This window comes from Diabrotica undecimpunctata, chromosome 8, assembly GCF_040954645.1.
Source record: "Diabrotica undecimpunctata isolate CICGRU chromosome 8, icDiaUnde3, whole genome shotgun sequence".
NCBI lineage: Eukaryota > Metazoa > Arthropoda > Insecta > Coleoptera > Chrysomelidae > Diabrotica > Diabrotica undecimpunctata.
This window is the reverse complement of record NC_092810.1, coordinates 114,922,861-114,949,865: the sequence shown is the minus strand read 5'-3', so window position 1 is coordinate 114,949,865 and position 27,005 is coordinate 114,922,861. Positions and strand designations below refer to the sequence as shown.

General features: G+C 32.8%; 2 protein-coding genes across 2 annotated transcripts in view; one reads left to right on the top strand and one right to left on the bottom strand.

Annotated features, from left to right (window-relative positions):
• The window catches only part of Pde9 (phosphodiesterase 9), a 1,302,013-nt gene that overhangs the window by 1,254,087 nt on the left and 20,921 nt on the right, over positions 1-27,005 (bottom strand). The window lies entirely within an intron of this gene.
• Positions 2,147-2,755, top strand: LOC140449069 (EPM2A-interacting protein 1-like). Its single transcript, XM_072542211.1, has one exon. It carries the CDS (start codon positions 2,147-2,149, stop codon positions 2,753-2,755), a length of 609 nt encoding a protein of 202 aa, XP_072398312.1.

Genomic DNA, 27,005 nt, shown 5'->3' with positions numbered 1-27,005 from the left:
TAGGGCATGAGATTCGCTTAGGCCGAGATAATCAGACAACTGAAATACAAAGAAGGATAGGTCTCATATGGACTGCCTTTGGTAGATTGAATAACATTTTCAAGTCTATTATCCCAGTTTGTTTAAAAAGAAAGGTTTTTAACCAGTGCGTTTTACCGGTTCTTACACATGGTGCAGAAACACTGACTCTGACAAAAAAAACAATAGATAAAATAAGAGTTACACAACGCGCTATGGAAAAATCAATATAAGGTATTACCATCAGAGATAAAGTACCAAACCTAGAAATAAGAAGAAGAACAGGAGTCACAGATGCAGTTGAAAAAATAGCCATGGCTAAATGGGCTTGGGCTGGACATGCTGCCAGTTTAACGGATGATAGATGGATCAGAAAGATTATGGAATGGCGACCAAGACAAGAGGTATATCGAAGCAGAGGACGACCACCGACTAGAGGGACGAATGATATCAAGCGCATCACCACAAACTGGATGAAAGAAGCTTAAGATAAAAATAGGTTTAAAATTTTACGGGAGGCCTACGTGGACAAATATAGGCTAATTGTAGATAATTGATTATCATGCCTAAACACGAAATTGTCCCCAATAAATGGGCCAAATAAAGCTACTGCTTCTTACAAAACATCCTCTATATACCGGTGACCATTCAGGGAGCTATTGATGAAAATAAGTTCAGTTCAAGCGTCAAATGACATTTCAGCCCAAACCATGACACCACCACCGCCAAACTTTCTTCTCTGGGACATACAATTTAAGGCATATCTTTTATTTCCCCGTCTCTAAACCCTCTCTCGGCCATCGCAAGACTTCAAACAGAACCGCGATTCATCAGTAGAGAGAATTTGGTTCCAATACTGTATATCCCAATGTTGATTTTGTCTACCTAAAGGTTATTCGATTCCTACAGTGTCTGGGTTTTCTCACTTACATTCAAGTTTCGAACCTCCTGCAGACGGTTTCTTGTAGCAATTGCAGTGGAATGGCGATTTCTTAAAAGTTCCATCACAATAAAACAATCATCTTTTTGCGAGGTAACTCTTCTTCTCCTTTTTTTTCGTCTTTATAGGGGGGGGTCTGTAATCTTCAGAAGACATCTCAGTTCAAAACGCCACCTGATTGACCTTTGAGCACGATTCGTTCTTGGTACTCCCGGCGATAGCTACCGAGGTACTTTAAAATGCCCTCTCGTCGCCGAGTCTACACCGAACGCCTACCTGCTAAACCAGACCAGCTTCTGTCATCCAGCGATCCGGAATCGGAATGCCGCTGCAAGGTCGGCATCACTTCCGAAGCACTACCTTCATTCATTCACATACTGTTAGCAAGGAGGCTCCCTGTCTCGTTCCAGGTAGCGCGTGAAAGACCTACAAACGTGAAAGATCTACGAACGAAACCAGGTCGAGGTGAGGATGTACTAGTCTCTATAAAGCATGGATGCACAGACGACGGCCCGAGGGCCGCATGCGGTCCGGCGGCCGAATACTGGTGGCCCGCTGACAGCAAAAATAATACTCTTGTACATTCGAAAACTATTGAATTCTATTCCAGAATAAAACCAAAAAAAAAAAAAGGTTTTGAAATTTGAATATAGTGCCCAAAAATGCTAAGTCAAGTAACATCGCTTGCTGCCTTTATATAAAGTTTAAAATAGTAGAGAAATCAAGAATGTTCTAGCGCGGTGCGAGCAAGCGAGATAGCAGTAGTTCCGAATTCCCGATTGCTCGCGTAGGAATACGAAGCTTCCACAGTCGTATGCACAGAGTACAGTTACACGTCGATTTACTATTGTAGTGTTAACCCGTCAAGTGCCGTGTATAATTGTGTTGTGAAATCGTAAGTAAAACTCTGTTATTAGTAAGTGTTTCCCTACCTATTTAATCAAATTTAGCTTTACTGTCGGCCAAATATTAAAATAAAACAAAGAAATTACTATTTTTATCAGAATTTTTCTAATTGTAATAATTGCGTCATTATTTCAGATATAAAATCTGTATAAAAATCTTGAAATTTCTTAGGAATAATATTCAATCAATTATTTTTGATAATTTAAAAAAGGATGGGTAATTTAAGTAGGTCCTATAATTGTTTTCAGGTGGTGTTAATCCTAGCCAGGATTAGAACGCAACATGGAGAAGCCAGGACCCAGTAAAAAACGTAAGGTTAAAGATGAAAATCGGCAGTTTCAAGAAATTTGGACTGAGAAATACTTTTTTGTATGGTCGCATAACAAAGTCGTTTGTTTAATTTGCAAGAATTCTGTTGCGATTGCAAAGGAATATAATGTAAAAAGGCACTATGAAACGCAGCATTCTTCTTTTACCAAGTTTACAGGCGAATTAAGAAAGCAAAAAATGTTGTCTTTAAAACGGGAGCTTATTGGTCAGCAAGCTATATTTACAAAACCCATTCAAGATTCAGAAACAGCTACAGAAGTTAGTTATGAAATTTCTCGAATGATAGCAAAGCGAAGTCGCCCCTTCAATGATGGCGATTTTGTAAAAGAATGCATAGAAATTGCCGCTAAGAAAATATGTCCAGAAGCATCAAAAAAGTTTGAGAAAATTCAACTGAATCGTATGACTATCCAAAGACGAATAATATCTTTGTCGAGTAATATTGCGGAACAATTAATAGAAAAAACTAAGATCATTAAATTTTTTTCATTAACACTCGACGAATCCACTGATATTAGTTCCACAGCTCAACTTCTCATATTCATACGAGGTGTTATTTAAGATTTTGAAGTCTTAGAAGAGTTATTAGGAATGTGTTCATTGAAAGGTCAAACCAAAGGAGTTGATTATGTCAACTCAATGTTCTTTTGGATGAGTGTTTAAAAACTGATTTGGACTTATCAAAATTATCGGGAGTTGCGACTGACGGTGCTCCTTCGATGATTGGTGTCAATTCCGGGCTAGTTACTTTGCTGAAAAAGCATCTGCAAGAAAAAAACATAAACGCTGAAGATCTTATGCAGTTTCACTGCATTATACGCCAAGAAGCCCTCTGTTCTAAAAAAATTTAATTTCAAATTGTCATGAAAGTGCTAGTTTTGATTGTAAATTTCATAAAATCACAAAAACTCAATCACAGACAATTCAAACAATTCCTTGATGACATCGAAAGCAAATACGGAGATTTTCTGTATTATACAGAAGTAAGGTGGCTAAGTCGTGGATTGACACTGGAACGATTTCTAAATTTAATAGAAGAAATTGGAATATTTCTGGCGGAAAAGCAAAGGGATGTCCCGGAACTTAAAAATCCTGATTGGTTGTGTGATTTGGCTTTTTTAGTTGACATTACAAATCATTTGAATGTCTTGAACACACGGCTTCAAGGGAAAAATCAACTGATATCCCAGCTCTACGCTCATGTATCATCCTTTCAATGCAAGCTGACACTTTTCAGATCACAGTTGAATTCTGGAGATTACAATCATTTTCCGAATTATAAGAAAATGGCTGGAAAATTCAACAAAACTGCGATTAATTTCAGTTATGTAGAAAAGCTAGATATTTTGATTCAATATTTTCAAGAAAGATTTTCTGAGTTTAAAAAAGTGAAACCTCTGTTGGACATATTCAGCAATCAACGATTTCAGTTGAAAATGCGCCAGAGTCAATGCAGTTAGAAATTATCGACATTCAAAACGACCAAGATTTACGCAACAAATTCAACGAAGGAGACTTGCTGAACTTTTAGCGCTGCATTGATAAAAATATGTACGAAGAGTTGCGCATAAACGCTCTAAAATGTGCTAGCTTTTTTGGTTCTACCTATATATGTGAACAAACTTTTTCAATACTAAATAATAATAAAACAAAAAATCGAAATCGCCTTGCAAATGAAAGTTGGGAAGCAGTTTTACGTGTTGCTACAAGTAAATTTGAGCCAAATATAAAAAAGATTATAAGCACTATGCAGTGCCACGCTTTAAATTAATAAATTATTTTTCAATTTTAATAAATTATTATCAATTCTTTATTGTCTTTAATTACCTATACTTCTGGCGGCCGGCCCGCCATCAGTTCATGATTTGCGAAAATGGTTGCGTTTCGATTTAATTTGAGTTTCTTACCACTCCCTAACACGTGTTTCTGGGTCTTCCCGTCATCAGAGAGAGCTTGTAAGAAAACTCAAACTAAACCAAAACGCACCGACTACTCGGCAATTATAGAAAAAATAATAACTTCATCTTTCATCACTAGATGTCTCTAGTAGCATACTCTGGTAATTATTTTTTCTATAATTGCCGAGTAGTCGGTGCGTTTTGGTTTAGTTTAAGTTTTCTTACAAGCTCTCTCTGATGACGGGAAGACCCAGAAACACGTGTTAGGGAGTGGTAAGAAACTCAAATTAAATCGAAACGCAACCATTTTCGCATATTTATCGTCCTTACTCGACGCAATGAGTACAAGAAAGATAGTAATTTACATGGGTAAATTGTTGATGCATAGTGGAATATAAATATTCCCAGCATCGCTCTTAATGGCTTGATTAAGCGTGAGTATACAATTTACTTTAATTGCTATCGACACATTTAACTTCATCTTTCATCACTAGATGTCTCTAGTAGCATACTCTGGTAATTATTTTTTCTATAATTGCCGAGTAGTCGGTGCGTTTTGGTTTAGTTTGAGTTTTCTTACAAGCTCTCTCTGATGACGGGAAGACCCAGAAACACGTGTTAGGGAGTGGTAAGAAACTCAAATTAAATCGAAACGCAACCATTTTCGCATATTTATCGTCCTTACTCGACGCAATGAGTACAAGAAAGATAGTAATTTACATGGGTAAATTGTTGATGCATAGTGGAATATAAATATTCCCAGCATCGCTCTTAATGACTTGATTAAGCGTGAGTATACAATTTACTTTAATTGCTATCGACACATTTAACTTCATAGTTCATGATTTGCCCGAGTGGCCCCTAGTCTTAATAAGTCTGTGCATCCCTGCTATAAAGCGATGGAAAGCTCTCCATATTTTTTTATTCTCGGAATAGTTACAGATTCGGATACATTAAGTTCTTCCGTGTTATAGCAATGCAATAATTCGAGCAACATCTACTGTAGATAACACCATATTTTAATTATTCACTTAGTAGAAATCCACGTTTGAAAAGTTAAATTACTGTTTAGTTAAATGTTTTCAACTTAAAAGATAAACAGCGACTACACAAAACAACAACATAAACGTCAAAACTATCAAAAACAAGCATATATGATCGCAATAAATATTTAAATTGAGACGTAATATGAAACAGTGCATAAAACTTCCAATGAATTTTTATTTTCGGAATTTTTATTTTATAGATGTGGCCACTTTTTTTGCCATTCAGTGTATTAAAATTAAAATAGGTTATGTACTATTACCATACTTTATACATTAAAAAGAATTCTTCTTCAGAATATTATATAATATGTAATTCTTCTGCAAAACGTACATATTTTAATATTTTCTACACTAATGAGCTCTTTAATAATACAAAAACGTGTATCATTCTAATTACCTAATTTGTGGGGTGATCCAATTAGGCACTCTCATGAAAACGAAGCGAACCCGAGAAAGCAGAGGATTTTATATAAATAATGCAAATTGTCATGGATTAAGCTTTGTAGGAACGTCGCACGTTGTATATATGAGAATTTCATTATAGTAAAACGAACAGTATTTTGCTTTCATAAAGTAACAATGAACCTAATTCAAAAGGTTGATTTTGCTAGTTGCACTAGCTACCTACGTTCATATTAAATACACTGGTAAATTTTAAGGTATGGAGTTAGTTTTTTATAATACGAAAGGTAAATAATTTATTTAATCCTTTTATTTTATGGCAAGCTTGCTATGAATTTTTTAATATTAAACTGCTCGTCAAAATGTAAAGAATAGTAAAAATAAAATGACCTGTGAATGCAACAATTTCTATGTGGGAGAAACCGCAAGACTACTAAGTGTCAGGATAAATGAACATGAAACATACATCAAAAATAGATAGATAGTTAGTTAGTTTATTTGATTATAAGTTACAACAAGGTTGATAACAAGTCAAAAGAACAAAATTATAAATATTAAACATTACAAAAAATGGAAAATAAATATCTAGGAAGCATCATATCAGCAGATGGCAGAGTTAAGATAGATGTACAAAACCGAATAACCCAAGGGAAAAAATGCATCCGAATACTGAATTCATTACTGTGGTCTAATAAAATAAAGATGCATACCAAACTTCGCGTATACAGAGCAATTGTAGAACCAATTACCACATATGGTGCTGAATGTTGGACGATGACAAAGAATGAACGAGATAAAGTAGACGTTGTGGAAATGGATTATCTTAGAAGGTCATGTCGAGTATCGAGAATGGAAAGAATCAGGAATGAGGAAATACGAAACCGTACAGGAATTAGAGATACTCTTTCAGATAGAATACAAGGAAGGCAATTACAATGGTATGATCACGTAATGAGAATGGAGGAGGAGCGGTGGCCAAAAAAAGCCTTAATGTATCTTCTTCTTCTTCCTATGCCGTCCCCATTAACGGAGGTTGGCGACCACATTTTTAAAGGCTTCTCTATCTTTTTCAACGTGGAATAATTCGTCTACAGTCATGTTTGTCCAGTCTCGAATATTTCGCAGCCATGACTTCCTTTTTAACCTAACCTAACCTAACCTAACCTTAATGTATGTTCCGCCAGAAAGAAGGAAAAGGGGAATGTTATGTATGGTTTTCATGTACGGATATACTTGGCAACGTTGCACTTGGCAAACGGAACCTCAAGTGACAGCAGTGACATGACAACCACACATGACAATAGATTTAGGTCATGGACTACATGTGAACTGAATTAAGGTTAAGTTATACAATTCTTATAAAGCTTAATAAATTAATAAAACCTATCGTAAGTAGCTTTATGTTATGTCCAACAGTCCTAAAGAGGAATACATTACATGGTGGTAGCGGAAAAGTGACGATAGGTTAAGTTGTGTTAAAAGCCGGTGCATGTGACAAAAGCCTATAAAAAATATATGTAAGTAAAGGAGCTATACTGTGCTCGAATCAAGATGACAGATACTTGTAAAGGCTTAGAACCGTTTAGTTTCCAAGGAAATAATATTTCTCACGAGTGGAAATTTTGGAAGCAAAAGTTCCAGTTATTTTTAACAGCCTCCGGCAAAAGTGAAAAACCAGACCACATAAAAATTGCTATTCTCCTAAATCAGCTGGGAGATGAAGGGCTAAAGATATTCAATACCTTCGAGTATGAAAATGTTGGAGATGATCAGAAGTACAATGTTGTTTTGTGTAAGTTTGATACATACTGCAGCCCTCTTAAGAATTTAATTTATGAACATTTTAAATTCTTTAAAAGAGATCAATTACAAAATGAAAGTATCGATCAGTTTGTAACTGCCTTGAAACAATTAGCATCAACATGTGAGTTTAAAGAAAAGGATACTTTAATTTTGGACAGGATTGTTTTGGGTACACATGATCTACGAATTCAAGAAAAATTATTACAATGTGCTGATTTAAAACTAGCACAAGCTATAGACATCTGTAGGGCTATGGAAAATAGTGCTGTTACTCAACGTGAAATATCCAAAGAAAGTGAAAGTGTTAGTGTTGTGAAGAAAAGAAATGAAGAAAACAGACCTGGATCTACAGGACAGTCAAGGTATGGTTCAAAGTATGAGAAGAAGCAGTCTACAAGCCACAAAGTTACTGAAAAAAATACAGGTAACCATTACATTCAGTGTTATAAATGTGGACTTCAGCATATTAGGGGTAAGTGTCCTGCATTTTTCAGATATTGTTCTTTGTGTAACAAAAAAGGACACTACCGTAAATTTTGTCCTGATAATAACAACAAAGTCCATGAAATCAATAATAACGATAGTAGTTGTAGCAATTCTGACACTGATTTAACTGATGAACAGGTAGTAGTGTGGACTGTTAATGAAATTAATCCGAATGGTTTCAAAAAATCATTATTAATGGTAAAGAGAGTATTTTAAAAGTTGATACTGGAAGTGAAGTCAATATATTGAACAGTAGTGATTTTAAAAATTTAAATATTGATTATAAAGTGCTTGAAAATACTAATAGTTCATTATCTAGCTATACTGGACATGTTATTAATGTTGTTGGTAAAATTTATATACCTTGCTCTTTCAAGAAAATATTTAAAGATTGTCTGTTCTATATTTTAGATAATGATAAACAAAAATCTCTATTAGGCCTAAAGGCAGCAAGAGACTTTCAAATTGTTTCTGATCAGCCTAGTGTTAGTATGATAGATAATGAAACAAATCATATTATAAATAGTTATAAGAGCATTTTTTCAGGTGTAGGAAAGGTCAACAGGTATTTTAATATAACTTTATCTAGTGATGCAGTGCCATTCATAAGTGGGACACGAAAAATTACACTGGCTATAAGGAGCCAAGTTAAAGATAAACTTGATGATATGGTACGTAAAAACCTTATTGTACCAGTTAGTGAACCCACAGAATGGCAAAATCCTATTGTAGTTGTTCCGAAAAATAAGGGATCTGATATTAGAATATGTATGGATTATGTGTATCTAAATAAATATGTTAAAAGAGAAAGGTTTCCAATTCCTACTCAAGATACTTTATTTGCTAAGCTTTCAGGGGCTAATTATTTCACATTATTAGATGCGTCATCTGCTTTTCTTCAGTTGCCTTTGAATTATGAAAGTTCACTTTTATGTACTTTTACTACACCTTTTGGTCGTTATAGATATCTGAGATTACCATATGGCCTTACCTGTGCACCTGAAATTTTTCAAAAATATATGTCTGAACTTTTAGATAGTATATCAGGAACAATAACATATTTTGATGATATTTTGGTTTTTGGATGTTCTAAAAATGAACATGATAAAAATTTGAAATGTGTTTTAGAAAAAATTAAACAGAGTGGCTTAACTTTGAATTTAGGAAAATCTAAATTTTGTCAAACAAAAGTGAAATTTTTAGGTCATCAGATTAGTAATATTGGCATTTCAGCTGATCATGATAAAACAGAAGCTATTACAAAAATGACACCACCAAGTAATAAAAAAGAATTACAACGTTTTTTGGGAACCATAGTATATCTTGCAAAATTTATACCAAACCTGTCAGAACACACTAGTCCTCTAAGATGTTTACTTTCTAGTAAAAATGAGTGGCAGTGGGGACATAATGAACAGGCATGTTTTGATAAACTAAAGAATCTTGTGGCGTCAGCCACTACTTTGCATTATTTTAACCCTGACAAAAAGACCATACTCTCTGTTGATGCCAGCCCATATGGTTTGGGGTCCATGGTCTCGCAAGATGGGTTTCCAATTGAATTTGCATCAGTGTCATTAACTCCAACCCAAAGGAGGTATAACCACATTGAAAAGGAGCTTCTTGGTATAGTGTATGGATGTGAAAGATTTTCATTCTATCTTTATGGCATAGATTTTGAAATAGAGACAGACCACAGACCTCTTTTAGGTTTGTTAAAAAAACCTTTAGATGAAATGTCACCTAGGATCCAAAGACTGGCAATGCAATTAATGAGATATAAATTTTCACTCAAATATGTTCCTGGTAAAAATCTCAAAGTTCCTGACAATTTAAGTAGAGATCCTTTGAATAAAACCATAAATACTAATTTTATAGATGATGAAAATAATTTAAAAGTGTATTCTATTGTAGCAACATCAAAAGAAAATGAAAAAAGATTGCAAAATGCAATTGATACTGACCCATCTTTACAAAAAGTTAAATATTATGTTTTAAATGGGTGGCCTGAGCATAAAAGCTCTGTACCTTGTGAGGTGAAAAAATTCTGGTCTGACAGACATGATATATATTTATTAAAGAATGTATTATTTTATAAAAAAAAGGTTAATTATTCCTGAAGAATTAAAGGGTGAATTTCTTGATGTTATACATCAGTCTCATCAGGGTGTAGTATCATGTAAGAAGAAGGCTCAAGAAGCAATGTATTATCCGGGATTGATGAAGGATATAGAAAACATTGTTTTGAACTGTCTAACTTGTCAAATGAGCTATAAGAGCAACAATAGGGAGCCATTAAAATCACATGATGTACCTGAAATACCTTGGCAAAAAATTGGTATTGATTTCATGACAGTAGCCTCACAAGATTTTTTAGTTGTGGTTGATTATTTTTCGAAGTTTGCAATTGTTAATAAACTAATGAACAAAACGGCTAGCAGTGTTGTAACACAATTAAAAAATTTGTTTGCTATTAATGGACTGCCTTGTGACATATTTTCTGATAATGGTCCTCCATTCAGCTCTCATGAATTTTTAAATTTTGTCCGTATATATAATATTGAAGTAACAACATCAAGTCCACAATATCCTCGTAGCAATGGCATGGTGGAAAGAACAATACAAACAATAAAAAACTTGTTTTTAAAATCTGTACAAACTAAGAAAGATCCATTTCTAGCTGTATTAGATTATAATACAACTCCAAAACAAAATTTACCTGCTCCTTGTGTGTTGCTAACTGGAAGAAATTTCAGAACCAACTTACCAGTCAGTATGGAATTTTTAAAGCCCAGACATTCTAGTAAAAGATATTTTACACAATTGAGAGAAAATCAAAGAAAACAAAAACACTATTATGACAAAGGAACAAATAGGTTACCAGAATTAAAATCAGGACAACAAATTTTACTTCAAGAAAAGAAAAGGAAATGGAACCCTGGAGTGGTTATGGCACAGAAAGGATCAAGGATTACATGGTTAAAGTAAATGATACTGCTTATAGACGTAATAGACACTATCTTAGACCTGTACGGTCAGAAGCACAGCAACATGCAAGTGCAAATTGTGAGCAAGCATATGTGAAAACTAGTCATGAAAATGATATTGTGACTACTGGAAGGACAAGTATGGGAAATATGAGAGCAGTTCTTTGTCCTGATGTACCTGATGATACAAGGGACTGTAAAACAAATAACACTATCAAAGATATTGATGTACCTTCAACATCTAATAGAACATCACCCATCAATGACATTAATGTACCTTCTACATCATACAGTACTTCACCTGGTTTGAAAACCTCCAGAAGTGGTAGAGTCATTCGCCCTCCTGATAGATTTACCTATTGATATATTTGTGAATTATTGTTATTTATGTACTTATGATATATTATGTGAATTAATTTTTGTTTATTTTGTTTTTATTAAAGGGGACGTGTTATGTATGGTTTTCATGTACGGATATACTTGGCAACGTTGCACTTGGCAAACGGAACCTCAAGTGACAGCAGTGACATGACAACCACACATGACAATAGATTTAGGTCATGGACTACATGTGAACTGAATTAAGGTTAAGTTATACAATTCTTATAAAGCTTAATAAATTAATAAAACCTATCGTAAGTAGCTTTATGTTATGTCCAACAGTCCTACAGAGGAATACATTACAGGGAAGACCACCAAATTCCTGGAAAAGAGAAATTACAAAAACAATGCAATCTAGAAGCTTCGAAGAGGGAGATTGGAGAGATAGGAAAAGATGGAGGCTGAAATGTTATATGATGATGATGATGACAAAAAAATGGAACAATACATTTAAATATTTAAAACATTAAAATACATATAAAACTTACAATATAGACATCGTAATTTAATTAAAATAATATTAAATTTTTATGTCACCTTAACATTTCCGTTAATACCGGGAGCTATTATCTCTCCTGTTGCCGACCAGAATGTAGCTTCGCCTTTTTGAATAATTTTAAACTGTTTATCCTTGTTTAGTGTAGTGTTATGTTCAACTTTATGTTTAATTTTATGTTTATGACATTCTGGTATTGTTGGATAGCCCAAAATTGACGAAATGCACCTGAAGATGCTCTAGTGAGCGAAAGTACTTGGGCAAGATTTAATTAATAAAACTGTGCTCGATATCTGCCTTTATTTTACCAAAAACATATTAAATTTGGTTATTTTGCAGCTTGAGCATTTACAGATACACTTTCTGTAATATTCACCTAATGTATAAGGACACATGGTCACTAGGTAGTATTAAACTTGGTTTTTAAAAGCTGTAGCTGAATTAATGTTTTGTAAATTTTTGAGGAAGTTGATTATACAGTAGTAAACCACAGACATTAGATGGCTTCCTACTTATTTCTAAATGTCGATAGGGAACTAAGAACTGTCTCTTATTTCTTGTGTTGTGTGAGTGAATATCACTGTTACATAAAAAAGTTTCTTTTATTTTTATGAATTAGCATCAATAATTCCAAAATGTAAATTCCATACACTGTTAATATATTTAAATCTCTTAGAATTGAGTTTTTTACATCTTCTTCTTCTTCAAGTGCCATCTCCGCGGCGGAGGTCGGCAATCATCATAGCTATTCGAACTTTTGAGACGGCTGCTCTGAAAAGTTCATTTGATGTACATCCGTACCACTCTCAGGTTGCGCAGCCATGACATTCTACGCCTCCCTATGCTTCTCTTTCCTTGGATCTTTCCCTGCATGATCAGTTGGAGCAAGGTGTATTTCTCTCCACGTGTAATATGTCCGAGATATTCCAATTTTTTTTTGTTTTTATTGAATTTAAAATTTCCAATTTAATGTTTTTTACATATATTCCAACAATGAATCTTAAAAGATAAATGAGAGTCGAAAGTCACTCCTAAAAATTTCATATCACTACAATTCAAAACACCCTCACCATTGATGGAAATACTTAGATCAAGTTTAGTAGAATTTGCACGGGATGTAAATGATAAAAATTTAGTTTTGTGAACATTGAACAAGAGCGACTGATTACTGGACCAATCAGAGAAGGTCTTCAGTGAGTTTGTTATTTTATCTTGCAAAAAATGTATGTCTTTATCGCACTATAGTATTGTTAAGTCATCTGCACAAACTGATACAATAGCATCAGACATTATATATGGTAGTTCGTTAATATACAAAATAAATAATATCAGGCCCAATATGGAGCCCTGTAGTACTCGATTCTTATTAAAAATCGGACCAGACATTGAAATCGTGAAGCTATTTTTTATTCTAACTATTTGGTGCCGGTCTGTCACATAGGAACCGAACCAACTATGGGCAACTCCCCTAACACCATATCTGTACAATCTATTGAGGAGTACCTTGTGTTGCACACAATCAAAAGTACGACTAAGGTCACAAAAAATGGCAGTTGGATTTTCACTGTTTTCAATTGAGGTTAAAACTTTCTCATAGAAACTGTTAAGTAATGGCTGTAGAAGTAGAAAATTTATTTCAAAATCCATCCAGTGCTTTGTGATAATTTGGTTGATATCTAAAAATGATAAAACATTCAATAATCTTAGATACCACAGATGGAACGGATAATGGTCGAAAATTTGACATTAATACATTGTTTTAATACCGGTGAAATGATAGAAGTTTTCAGCATACTTGAAAAAACACCAGTATTGAAAGAAGCATTTGTAATGTGAGCAAGTGGTGTCAAAATCTGAGACGCAATTTTCTTAATTACTATATCTGATATTTCATCAAAAGCACACCATGCTTTGTTTTTAATTTTATATTTTATTATGTCTAAGATATCTTCCTCTGTTATATAAGATAGGAACAAACTGTTTTGAAAAAAGTCGTTGGAATGCTAAAAATTAAAATTTGATTTAATTATTTTACTAATTATATCTTTTGGTGCATCTATAAAGTAATTAATAGCTTTGTTTGATATTATATCTGAATCTGTAATCCTAGTATCATCTATTTTTAGACAGATAATGTTGTGCTTTTTTGTTTTCCATTAAGTTCATTTATAACAGCCCATGTGGTTTTATTTTTATCAGAGGATTCTGAGATTTTGGTAAAATAAAACTGACCCTTGTGGTCTCAACAAGAACTTTGTGCTGATATTTTTTCACCTATATAGAGTTTTAGCTCAGGGTATGTCTTACTCAAAATATACAAATCCTTCAAACTATTTGAAGAAGATTTTACTTATTGTGTGACCCATTTTTTTTGGATTTGATAATGTTTGATTTTTCTAATAGGACAATTAATATTAAAATAGAACTGTAATTTATCATGAAAGGCATTATATTTACTCTCAACATCAGTTGCATGATAAACTTCTTGCCACGTTGCTTTACTCAAGAGATTGTTGAAGGCATTTATAGCGCCTTCATGTGTTACTCTGAAAGTATTTCGAATTGATGTTATATTTATATTAATAAACTTAAACCTCAAAAGGAATATATGTATCATAATCCGATTCAGTATTTACATTTACAGTGTCTATACAATCATCATAATTTGTATATACCTGATCTAAAATATTTCTGCATGTGAAAGTCGACCTTGTAGGTGTAAAGTTCCTGGGTGACAATCCATAAGATGCTAGAATACCAGAAAATCTGTGTGAATTATTTAGTGTCATGTAATTTACATTAAAATAGCCTGTTAAAAATATGAATTGATTTGGTTTAAAATTTGAATTTAAAATAAGATTAAGTTTTTCATGAAATACATGAAATTTACCTTTAGGATATCTGTAGCATACTAAAATTCTTTGTTGACTTGAATTATAATGCCACTTCAGTCCACATATCTCAATGTCTTTTTCAACACAGTACTGTGGAATGACAAAAATGGAAATAACCTTCATCTCGACTTACTTCCATTGCAGCTAGAAGCCTTTTTTTTAATCTGGGGTAGCTCGTCGAGATATGAATAACTACTACCCCGGAAATATGAGAAAATCTCCTGAAGTATTATTACATCATTGATATAAAATGAAAAAAAGTATACGTGGATTTTCCGAGATTTCCGGTGGGGTGAAAATGGACTCAATTTTTGCAAGGTTTCCCTTATTTCCGGCCAGTGAAAACTATGTAGTTATTCATATTTCGACACGCTACCCCAGATTAAAAAAAAGTGGCTTCTAGCTACAATAGAAGCCGAGATAATATAAATTTTTCCTACGTGTTTCAATTCGAATTTCCGATCTCGAAAACAAAACCGGAACTAAAACAGTTATCCCCTCACTTTCCTATGTCGATCTTTCGAAAGTACCTTCTTTTCGAAGGGCTGAAAGTCTCGAACAATTGGTTGAATGTAATAGCTATAAGATGGAATAGGGCTAGGGAAAATGGCTAGAAAGATGGAATACTTGGGGCACATTGTGAGAGGTGAAAAGTACGAACTTTTAAGAAATATTATGCAGGGCAAAATTAAGGGCAAAAGAAGTGTGGGAAGAAGAAAAATATCGTGGCTTCGTAATCTACGTGAATGGTTCGGGTGTAGTTCGATTGAACTTTTTAGGCGCGCTGCTAACAAAGTCGCAGTGGCCATGATGATTTCCAATCTCCGATAGGAGTGGCACGAGAAGAAGAAGAATAGCTATAAGTTTCAGTATAAAGTTTAGATTTTCATTCAAAATTTGGGCAAATTTTACTTCTTAATGTTTATAAACAATGGAGATATGATTTTTTTAAAAATAGTCCCTAACTTCATTCCTATTCGTCATAGAACGTTGTTTTAATGTGAGTTTTTTTACCAGCTATTCAATTGTTCAATAGTTCTATAGTGTAAATATTTGGCTTTATAAACAAATTAAATAACTTTGAAACTATTTGACCAATCGGGGGGAAATTTCACAGAAATTTAAAAAACAGTACGTAATTCCTCGATGTTCAAAGGTATTTTGAATTATGAATATACCATTTCATTTTGTTAATAAAAAAATTATTAAAATTTATAAATTAGTGCAAAAAAACTGCTTTTTTGAAAATATCTCCGTAATTTATTTATCAATTTTAATTTAAAAAACAGGAAAATAAAAATATATTTTATATAAAAAAATGATATATATATTTATGTTTATGTAAAATATTAGGGAAAAAACTTACAGACAAAAAATCAAATTGTGACCATAAATTATTGTTTAAAAAAACGGCAAGGTAAAAATACGAGTACTTTTTCATCTATTCGTCATCTAGAACTCCCACCTATATCTTATAAGCTTCAGATATCTGCGAAAAATTTTGCCGTGAAATCGATGATTTTTTATAACCAGACTGGGCTAAAATAAGAACATACTTTTATGAGCTACAATTCTGCTTCTACTGGGTTCTCGGACTTCATAAATACAATATTTTTGTCTTGTGGTATTTTCAAAACCGTCTAAAAGCGTTCTTTTTAACTCAAAAGGTTAGACTTCGAAAAACTTGAAAAAACTATAGAACTAGAACAAAAGAAGACAACACTTAGAATTAATCAATTTATCCACTTCCGAAATAATTGTTTTAAACGTATGTTTTTTTCACCCCTCCGCCTCGCCCCCCAAGTAAAAACAACCCTGGGCTCAATTACAAAAGTCAAGTAGAACGTAAAATAATAAACCCCTGTGATTTTACGTAAATAATTTATTACGTCCCAAAAGCGTCTAAAAAACAATTATAAAAAAAAAACGGGTGTGGCAGTCCAGAGGGACTGCCGGTAGAAGTTATACTTCTATATACGCGTTCGCCGTTAAAAATTTATATAGAAGTCAATCTGCACAATCATTACATATGTAATGGTATAGGTAAGGGAGAGCCGAAAGAGAAAAAGAATTAGTTATATAGGTATATGGTGCATCGTTTGCTGTATATAAACATTTGACCTGTAATAGGAGTATAGTAAATGAAGGATTGTATCAATATTTTAATGAAAATATATATTTTTATTTTTATATATTTATAAAGGAGTTGAATGCAAAAAAAAATTTAGACGTACTCTGCAGTAAAATTCATTATTTATTTTGTTATTAATATAAAAATTACAATACAATAAATACACTGCAACATAATTCAATATAATAATACAATATAAATTAAAATATGTAATATTCATAAGTATTTAAAAAAGCCAATATACATAACTTACTTTACGAAGACAAAAATAAAAAAACCAACAACTCGGATTATGTTGTAAATTTTAATTCTATTTTAAAATTTATATTTTTTGTGTATATTACATATATTTAATAAGGTTAACGTGAGGTTCTTAAATATTTCAAAAATAAAAAAGGAAATTCATAATTGGGATTCGAACTCACAACCACCAGCGTATAAACCAAACAAGTAAAGGATTTGCCAATTAGATATGACGCTAACGGATTTCAAAATTGACAGTTCTCGGTAAAACATTGATTATTTTGAAATACAAAAGCCTAAAATAATTATAATCGTTTAATTTTAAATAATACAAAACATATCACATAAATAATAATATTAATACATATTATATTATATATATTATATATATATATATATTATATATATATTATATATATATATATATATACAATAATATATATAATATTAAATACATATACAAAAGGAAGATTTTTATTCTCGAGAGAGGAAGAGAGAGAAAATATATCTTCTGCCTCTCTCTTACTCATTATCTTACATATTTAATGGTTTCACAGATTCACTCTCATGCAAATTTCCAACGCCGACCGTGCGTATAGAAGTATAACTTCAAAAATTGTTTCTATATTTAGCAAAGTTACCTTAGACACGGGGTTTCCATTAGGTTCAAGACAATTAACACCCTTTAATATTTTCATTTGTTTGGTTATCTGTTTATTAAATAATAATTATTTATTAATGACAGATAGGATATTTTTTATGTAAATATATGGAAAATTTAAAGATTAGATAATAAACGATTAATACGACTACTACTTATAGTGACTCAACAAGCGATTTATTTTAGTACCCCGACTACAAAGTTCATTTATGAGAATTTTCAATATACGAATAAAAATATAGATATTAGCTGACTTGATGAACTTCGTACCGCCTTAGAATTGAATATTAAATAATGCGTTAAAGTTCAATAACTAAAAATTAACAGACAACCAAAAAAATAGTTAAAAATATTATGTAAATATGAAAAAAGTTTAATTAATTTATTGCTTTGTGGTAAACAATATTTTTGGTTCTCTTGCGGTGCATAAATATACAACGACAACCGTTTTCTCAATAGCAAATAATTATTGTCTATGCAAAAGCCAAACGAATGAGAAAATATAGACGCTTAAGTCTGTTGGCGTTGGAATTATCAGTATACGCGCTGTCAAGAATCCTCTCCTTTATATTTTTCCTTGATGGCCGTTGCCTCAATAACATTACTCATTGGTCTTTTCACAGTCAATATCGTTCTCCTGTACAGTCATGTTTGACTAATATTATGCAACATGATCCCACTTTTATTTTGTAAATCATCAAATCATGTACATCATCCTGGTTTATGACCATATCAACTTATTTGAACGAAAACAACTTTCCTTGAAGAAAATGGTTAATGGTCGCATCAAGATCATTGACATCTGTATTTTTTGCCGCCAATATGGATAGTTCATTCGGCTAGTTCACTTATTAAATAATTGTGCTATGTCCGAAAAAACACGCTGAATAAGTTCCTGTTTCGAGTCTGGAAAGTAACAGAAATCGAAGTGTCAATAGCGACTTTACCACTTCCAATGCCTAAAAACTGTTTAGAAAACAATATTGCACTTTGATCTTGTTGAAAAAACACTCACATGTAAGCTACCAGTTAAACGGTCATTGCGTGCTACCACAAATTGAATACCTTTAGACATATGTTTATTTAGAACGGAGAATAATTAGGAAAGTCTGGCAATATAATCATGGCTTCACCAGAAATGTACTGGTTGTCACGAATATCTTACAAAGTTACGTCTAGTGCCTCTAATAATCTCTTGTGGGCCATCGTACATTCTTTCCAAACGAATGTTTCATACCTGTAACAAATTTTTAGCGTTGTTCAAGGTGGTGTTTCATTGATTTGCATATTTAATGTTAATTTCAAATCAGCAGGCGCACTGCTCCATCCACTATAACCTTCTATCTTCTACGATTTTGCGATTCCATTTCTTATTGTTGTACCCTAATCCTAGATAAATCGGCTTTAACACCTTCCTTCCATCTTTTTCTGGGATGGTCTACTGATCTTCTTCCGTGAGGTTTCTCCAAAAACACTGTCTTTCGCACTCTGTCTTCCTCTAATCTTACCAGATGACATGTCCATCATATCAGGTTAGGTTTGATGTTTGACGATGTTATTAGTATCATACAGAGTCACCAATTCATCATTGCGCCGGCTTCTTCACTATCTTATCTTCATTAATTTATCTCTTTGACGGCCAAATATTATTTTGACAACTTTCCTTTCCAATACCAGCAACTTATTGACTTAATCAGTACAGTATTAATTTAGATCTTCTTGTTAGTAGCTTAGATCTTAGTAATGATGATATTATGATGTAATCCCCGCAGCTATCATTGTTGAGACCTCTTTTTCTATGTGGTTGTCATCTGTAATTACCATCCTCCAGATATTTAAACTCTTTTTTTTACTTCGAAGTTGTGATCACTAATCGTTATGTTCTGCCTAACTCTTAATCTTGAATTTTTGGTTACTAACATGTATTTCGTCTTCTCTTTATTCATTCGAAAACCTAGACTACCTGTTTGCTCCTCGAGTTGTGAAAACACCTCTTTCACATCTCATGTAGAATGAGCGGCTACATCTAGATCATCAGGCAAGGCCAACAAAAGTTTTGATCCTCGATTCGCAATCCCCTGTCAACTCAAACGATATTTTACTTATTGCATATTAAAAGGCCAAACTAAGTAGCAACGGTGATCATAGCAATCTTGTCTAAGTTCTGATATTATACTAAATGGTGTAGATGTTCTGTTTCCTATCTTTACCGGTACATATGAGTCTGTCACGTACATTTGAGTTAACTCTACAATTTTCTTAGCATTCACATTTCTAGCATTGCTAACCATAGTCGACTTCTTTTTATCAAATCATATGCTTGCTAGAAATCTACAAAAATTTAGTTTAAATCTCGGTTGAATTTCCAGTTTTTCTAATATTTATCGGATCGTAAATATTTGATCTATTGTTGACCATGTTACCACGTGCAGTTCGTCCACCTTTTAATAAAGTTGCAGCTATTCTAAACAAAAACAACACTAGGGCTATTTTATTTTTCGATTTGATACTCCTAAAGCAATAAGGAAGTAAATTCCCATAGATCCAGAGATAATACCGGGAATAGCAAGAGATAAAATTGTCAAGGCGCTAATAGGATGAAAAATGGTAAGGCAGTAGGACATGATAAAATATCTGTGGGGGTTTGAAAGGCTCTAGAAGAAGAACAGGTTGATGTGTTGTAGCAGATAATGCCCAATGCATAGAGAGAGTGTATGATGGTATCATTGTATATAGATAAGGGTACATTTAGAACTGTACGTCTAAAAAGGAATAAAGGTAATGTCACACACAATGAAAAGCTGAGAGAGAACTGTACAGAGAAAGTTAAGTAGAGAGAAATCGATAGAAGACGAACAATTTGGGATTGTTCCAGGAAGGAGGACAACAGATGCCTTGTTTGCTTTGAGACAGTTGATAAAGAAATACAGCTAGAAGAAAAGAGGGATACATTTGGTACTTATCGACCCTGAGAAGGCATACGACACAGTTCCTAGACAGTACCTATGGAGAGGTCTGAGAAAGAAATGAGTTTCTAAGAAGTAAGTAAGGCTCGTGAAGATAATGTATGAGGTAACGTACACCAAAGTAAGGACTTTTGTCGAATTGACCGAAAGTGTTCCAGTGACGGTTGGTTTGCATCAAAGCTCTTCACTGAGTCTATCCGTGTAATCTTGTTATGTATGTACTGACAGAGAAGGTAAGGGAGGGGATCCTTGGTCAATGCTCTTTTCTGATATTATCGTGTTAGTAAAAGAGAGCAAATAATAATGAAGGAGAAGTTATAGGGTGAGAAAAAGAAGAGCTATTAAATAAGAAGCACTTAAGAAAACGAATTATATGTGGTTGGGAGAAACAAAAATGGTTGGAAGAGAAAACTGGGACGAATAGGAGAATTTAAATACCGTGGCACCTACATAACAGAAAATGGGACAATAGATTGGGAAATTGACCACAAGATGTGGACTGGTTGGTTTAACTAAAAGCGAATGAGACTCTGTAAGCAAATAGTCGGGAAAGAGTTGAAAGAAAAGATATACAATAATGTATGGTCAGGCCTGCGTTGGTGTACGGCGGTGAGGTGTGGCCTGTAAAGAAGATTTTGGAAAAGAAGATGTAGGTAGCTCAAATGAAAATGTTATGGTGGATATTTGGTAAGACCAGATCGATTTAAGTGGACTTCTTCTTCACATTGCATATCAGAATTATTAGATTAATTGTGCTGAATTTGATATCTGAGCCTATTGCTGAAGTACAGTCGACAATGAGTTACGGTTTAACTATCTGGGGTGGCTCTCCTAGTATAAAGGATATTTCCAAGGCACAAAATCGTATTGTGAGATATATTGCAGGTGTTCCGTATGTCTTGTAAAAGCCTATTTAGAGATTGAAATATATTAACAGTGTATGGAATTTACATTTTGGAATACTTGATACTTGTTCATAAGAATCAAAGAACTTTTTTATTTAATAGTGATATTCAGTTACACAAAACAAGACGAAAGAGAGTGTGTAGTACCATATCGACATTTAGAAATTAGTAGGAAGTCATCTACTGTTTGTGGTTTACTACTGTATAATAAACTTTCTCAAAAATTTAAAATCATTAATTCAACTACAGCTTTTAAAACCCAAGTTAAAGAGTACCTAGTGACCAAGTGTTCTTATACACTGGGTGAATATTATAAAAGTGTTGTAACTATTCCGTTACTTAAATAATCGTTTACCTTCTTTTTGTGACTGGAATCTTTTAATTTAATTCTAAATTAAGTTCATATTGAAATATTCTTAAACTAAATATGTAAATAACTCCCAGTAAATCTTATTTTCTAAGGTTGGCATTAAACTGCTCCCCCAGTGGTAAAATTCTGAAAGTACATCCACTCGACGACGTTAGAACCTTAAAACGGCTACTTGTCAACTGGATGTGATCGAAGAAACATCGTTTCGATCAGAGTACTTGCGGCTGGGAGTGCCATTTTTTCCCGAATTTAGTTTAAGTTTATTTTATTGTAAAGAGCTGTTTGTTTTAGAAGAAACCATTTGAGTTATTTTGTTGTTTGTACGAGGATATTTTCAGTTGGATCACCCTAGCCGGTAAGATAAAATTACAAATAAATTATAAGGAAAAATCCTTCATATCGTCCGCCATTGTTAGTAAAATTCAGATCTATTTTAATTTCTTCTTTGATAGGTATTTCATATATTTTATACATGTCATATTTCACCTTATTTCATTAAGGAAAATGTTTTATACCTAAATAAATTATAAGTATTAGATTCTATTTCTATCTCAAATTTTTATTTCCTTTCAAGAGTGAAAGCACACAATTATTTATTTCAATTTCATACCGTTAAAACCGGCTAATATTTCTTTTTTTTTTCCTATTCTATAATATATAAAGATCATGCTTTCCGTTAAAATTATCTATTTAATATATCCAGACATTATAAAAACATTGTCACACCATTCGAAGGTCACTATTTACCGAAAACCATTAAGGTTTTTATTTCAATTTAAGGTCACTTGTTGACATTTCTTGTATCGCCTTTAAAGGTTGATAACCCTTGTGTTTTTCCTTACCTTTTGTATGTACAAAGAACATGAAGTAACACAATTGTTCCTTTTGGCCTACTCCCAGAATCCAGTTGCAAGTCAGGGGAAGAAATTTTTTTTTAGTTCTTTGGGGTTATACTTACTTAGGACAAGGGGAAGAAGTTTCAAGTTCATTTTATTGAAAATTAAGAAGAACTTTAAGTTGAATTATTTGTCTAATAGTACCTGATCCAGGGAATCCAGGTTTGGTACCCTTTACCACCTGAGTCTAGTTCTCCACCGGATCACCTTCAAGGGCAACCTACGGAAACCGGCAGGAAGAACTTACTTTTATTTTTGTTTTTCATTCAATTATTTTAAATAACTTTTGCTACGTCCTCTTCAAGGTTTTAACTTTTGGTTCCACTTTTAATTTAAAAATATATCATTAATAATAAATACCTTCAATTTTCTTAAAACATTAATTATTGTATATAATATAATAGTCTCCCGTTTTATACCGCTTCGCGGCTTTGGGAGTATAGCAGGGTAGTCTGCTATATCTAGGGCCTACGGTATACAAGGAAGGTAACATGGCCAGTGCTACGCTTCAACGGCCTATTATTACCCCTGGTTTTACCCAAGGTACTCATTTTTATTCAGGCTGAGTCGACCTGGGGCCTTTAGACATTTTTAAAAATGTCTAGTTATTCTTTGCCGGCGGTAGGATTCGAACTCCGGACCACCGGCGTGCGAGCCAAGCATCCTACCGCTTGCGCTACGCAGGCCCCTAATTATTGTAATTATGGTAATTATTGTAACTTAATTTAATTATTTATTGTCTACCAAGAGATGAGGTTATAACTCTCCCTTGAATTTCTCTTTGTTAGGTTATCGTGTGCACACATATCCGGAGAATTTTCACTTAAAAACCTAAACAATTCTTGAACGAAAACTAAACTATTAGTGAGTAGCATATAATTATATTTATTATTTATACATTATTATTTGGTATAACTTTTGTCACGATTTGAAATTAAGGGGTATATCAGGGGCAAATTGTTTTATAATTATATTCAGGGATTTTACTGTAAATATAGTTAAGTTAATTGTACATAAGAGGTGGTGGTTTAGTATATAAGCATTTAAAATAGTCTGTACCTAAGTTTGGTAGTTATTAAAGTTGTGGTTAAAATTTAATATTTCAATTAGTACCTATCTTTCATATTTCAGCGATACAAGATATCTCGGAAGAAAACATTTAACTTCCTGGCGCCCAAACATTCATTAGAGCAACTTTTATGTTTCATCTGTTTATTTCTTGGTGGTTTTCTTGTCATTAGTTCTTATATCTTACGGTCTCTGTAGGGCATGCAAATTGGCCGAATCCTTCTTTGAGTGTCAAGTGGTCATTCTCCTGCATAGTCGCTAGCCAACACTTAATTCTGTTATATTTTAAAATACATATTTACCCTTTATTTATTTCTTTTACATAATTTATTTCTATCTAATCCCTTCCATCCTCCGTTATTCCACATATTAGTTCGTTGGTGTATCAAGGTGCATTTTAGAGTTCATCCTTTTGCTACACTGGATAGAGTCACCCAGACTCCTTAGCACAATTTTTGTTACAGTGTGTCTGTGAATGCCCAAACTGCAACATAACCAAATTTAATATTATTTTAATTATATTCTACTGTCTATAATGTATGCTTTATATGTATATTAATGTTTAAAATATTTTAATGTATTGTATTATTTTTTGTAATAATTAGGTACTGTTTAAATTGAAATAAGGCACAATTAAAGGTTAAAGTACGTTTATTGACGTTTTAATTTCCACTTCGGAAATCGTTCTTTTATTTGTATTTTTTGTAATATTTGTAAATTTTTTGTAATTCTTTACCTTTGTTGACCCTTCATAGTACTTCCTCAATAGTTTTTCTTGCTGTTTATGGTAGCTTCAGCATCCGTCTATAAATCCACATATCCAATGCTTTAATTCTGTTCATGCTCGATACTTTTAGTGTCCACACTTCTGCTCTATTCAGAAGTACAGATCAAATATAGCACTGACCATTCTTTGTATTAGTTTTAAACTGATATAATTATTACAAAGAAATGTCTTCATTTGCATAACAGTAGTTTTAGTCATTGCTATTCTGCGTTTTATTTGGGCTTAAGATATGCAAATAACTATTGTTTATGAATAACTAAATTTATAAGAATTTATAAAGTTAATTGGCATCACGTTGGGATAATTTACTTTTAAAGTTATTAAGTCTCTAAAATAAAACGAAAATTGTTTTGTCATTATTCTAAGTTTGTTCTATTTAAACCACTCTTGTACATTTCCGCAATGTCGACGTGTATGTTTACGTATTCTCCAAATTTAATTTCCGATTGGTTCGCCATTAAGATAGTCCTTCATTCAAGTGTTTAAATAGAGGTTATCGTAGTAAGTAATATTTGTGTTGTGTAAGTTAATCATAATTATTTTGAAATATTTGATACCTAGTAGCACATGATTTAAAAACTCAAGTGTGTGTTTATATAAATATCAATCAAGCTTATTTATATTTGGATATTAATATGTTTATCTATGAATTGTGGCAGTTTGGACAGAATTAAAAAATTATATACTTTAGATGTAGATAATAATTAGACCAGCAATATGCACTAACACATGTCAAATATAAATGCAATTAATTCCACCAAAAAATAATTTATAAATACGTTGGAATTATCGGGTAAAGTGGTCTATAATAAAAATCTTTCTTGTATCTAAAATTCTCAATTAAAAAAATTAAAATTACTTCAAATGTAAAAATAAAAATAACAACAAAAGAAACGTTAGAAGAATGATATTTCTTTGATTAATTATTAAGGTTAGTTGTTATTAAGGTGAATGTTGGCTATTTTGAATATTTATAAATTTTGTTCAATATATTACAATATATGTTACTTAACTGTCCAGTGTCCGTTTTATAATTTAAAGTGTTTTTATTTTTGTTAATGTAATACATCTCAAGAAATAATCTACTTTTGTAGTTATCAGTCTGTGGCAAAATGTGAGCTTTGTTATAGTCTAGCATATGACCAGTGTTTTCATAGTGCTCAACTACTGCGCAAGTTATTTTTCTCAAGCGGCAATCAGTTTTATGTTGTGGCCAATGTAGCTATTTTGACATCCTAGACACGGTATTTCATAAACAACATTACTTTTATATAAGGTTTGTACTGGGTCTTTGATTTTTAAAAATAGTTGTTTGCTGTTCATGGTATTATATTTAGCTATACTAATATTTGTTGTTAGAATCACGGATGGTACCGTCATACAAATGACTGCTGTAAATCAGTTTTTTTATAATACCGTACTAGGTATGAAAAACAGGATAGTGTCCATTGTTGATGACAACTTTTTATATACATATTTATGTGGATTAAACGTTGCTATAGGTATCGGAGGGTAACTGATGGTGACGGATGGGTTACAGCTGATATAAAAAGTCAGCCAGCTCTGCCAACGAATCCTCCCTCCTACGTCCACGAAGGCATAAAGTTAAAAGTTATCCCTGTGCTGACGTATCGTCAGATCATACTCCTGTTATTGGTAAATTTAGGTTTAGATTTAAAAAGGTTACAAAAAAGAATAGTAACAAAAAATGTCACATGAGAAGACTAAAAGGTTAGGAAACAAAGAAGATGGTCACACGGATTCTTTCAGAAAAGCTAGGTAACATGAAGCAAACATATGATCTAGAAGAATCAGTCCAGAATATATGTGATACCTTTAACAAGATCAGAGAACATGCAATAGAAAATAAAGAGAAGAGAAAAAGTTGGATGAATGGCAATATACAACACGTGGAAGAAAAAGAAAATCAAAGAATAACAAAAGAATGTATAAAAATATTTAGAGACAAGTAAGAACCGAAATACGAAAGACCAAAGAAAATTGGTTAAAAACACAGTATGAAGAGATAGAGTTGTTGGAACAAAAACGCGATACATTTAATATGCATAAAAAGGTAAGAAAAGCAGCTGGTCTTCAAAAATCCAACACAGCTAGCAAACTGCAATATCAACAGGGGAACATCATCACAGATAAAAATCAAGAAATACGCATATGGACCAAATACATACAAGAACTCTTTGATGATAATAGGTCCAAACAACCTCCGTCCTACATATGTAATGACCGCTTACCAATCGCATCAGATGAAGTGGAAAAAGCAATATCACAATTAAAAGATGGCAAAGCTCCTGGACCTGACAATGCAGATGCTAAACTCATAAAGCTACTTAACACTGACGGTACTCAACGACTAACAAAAATATTCAATGA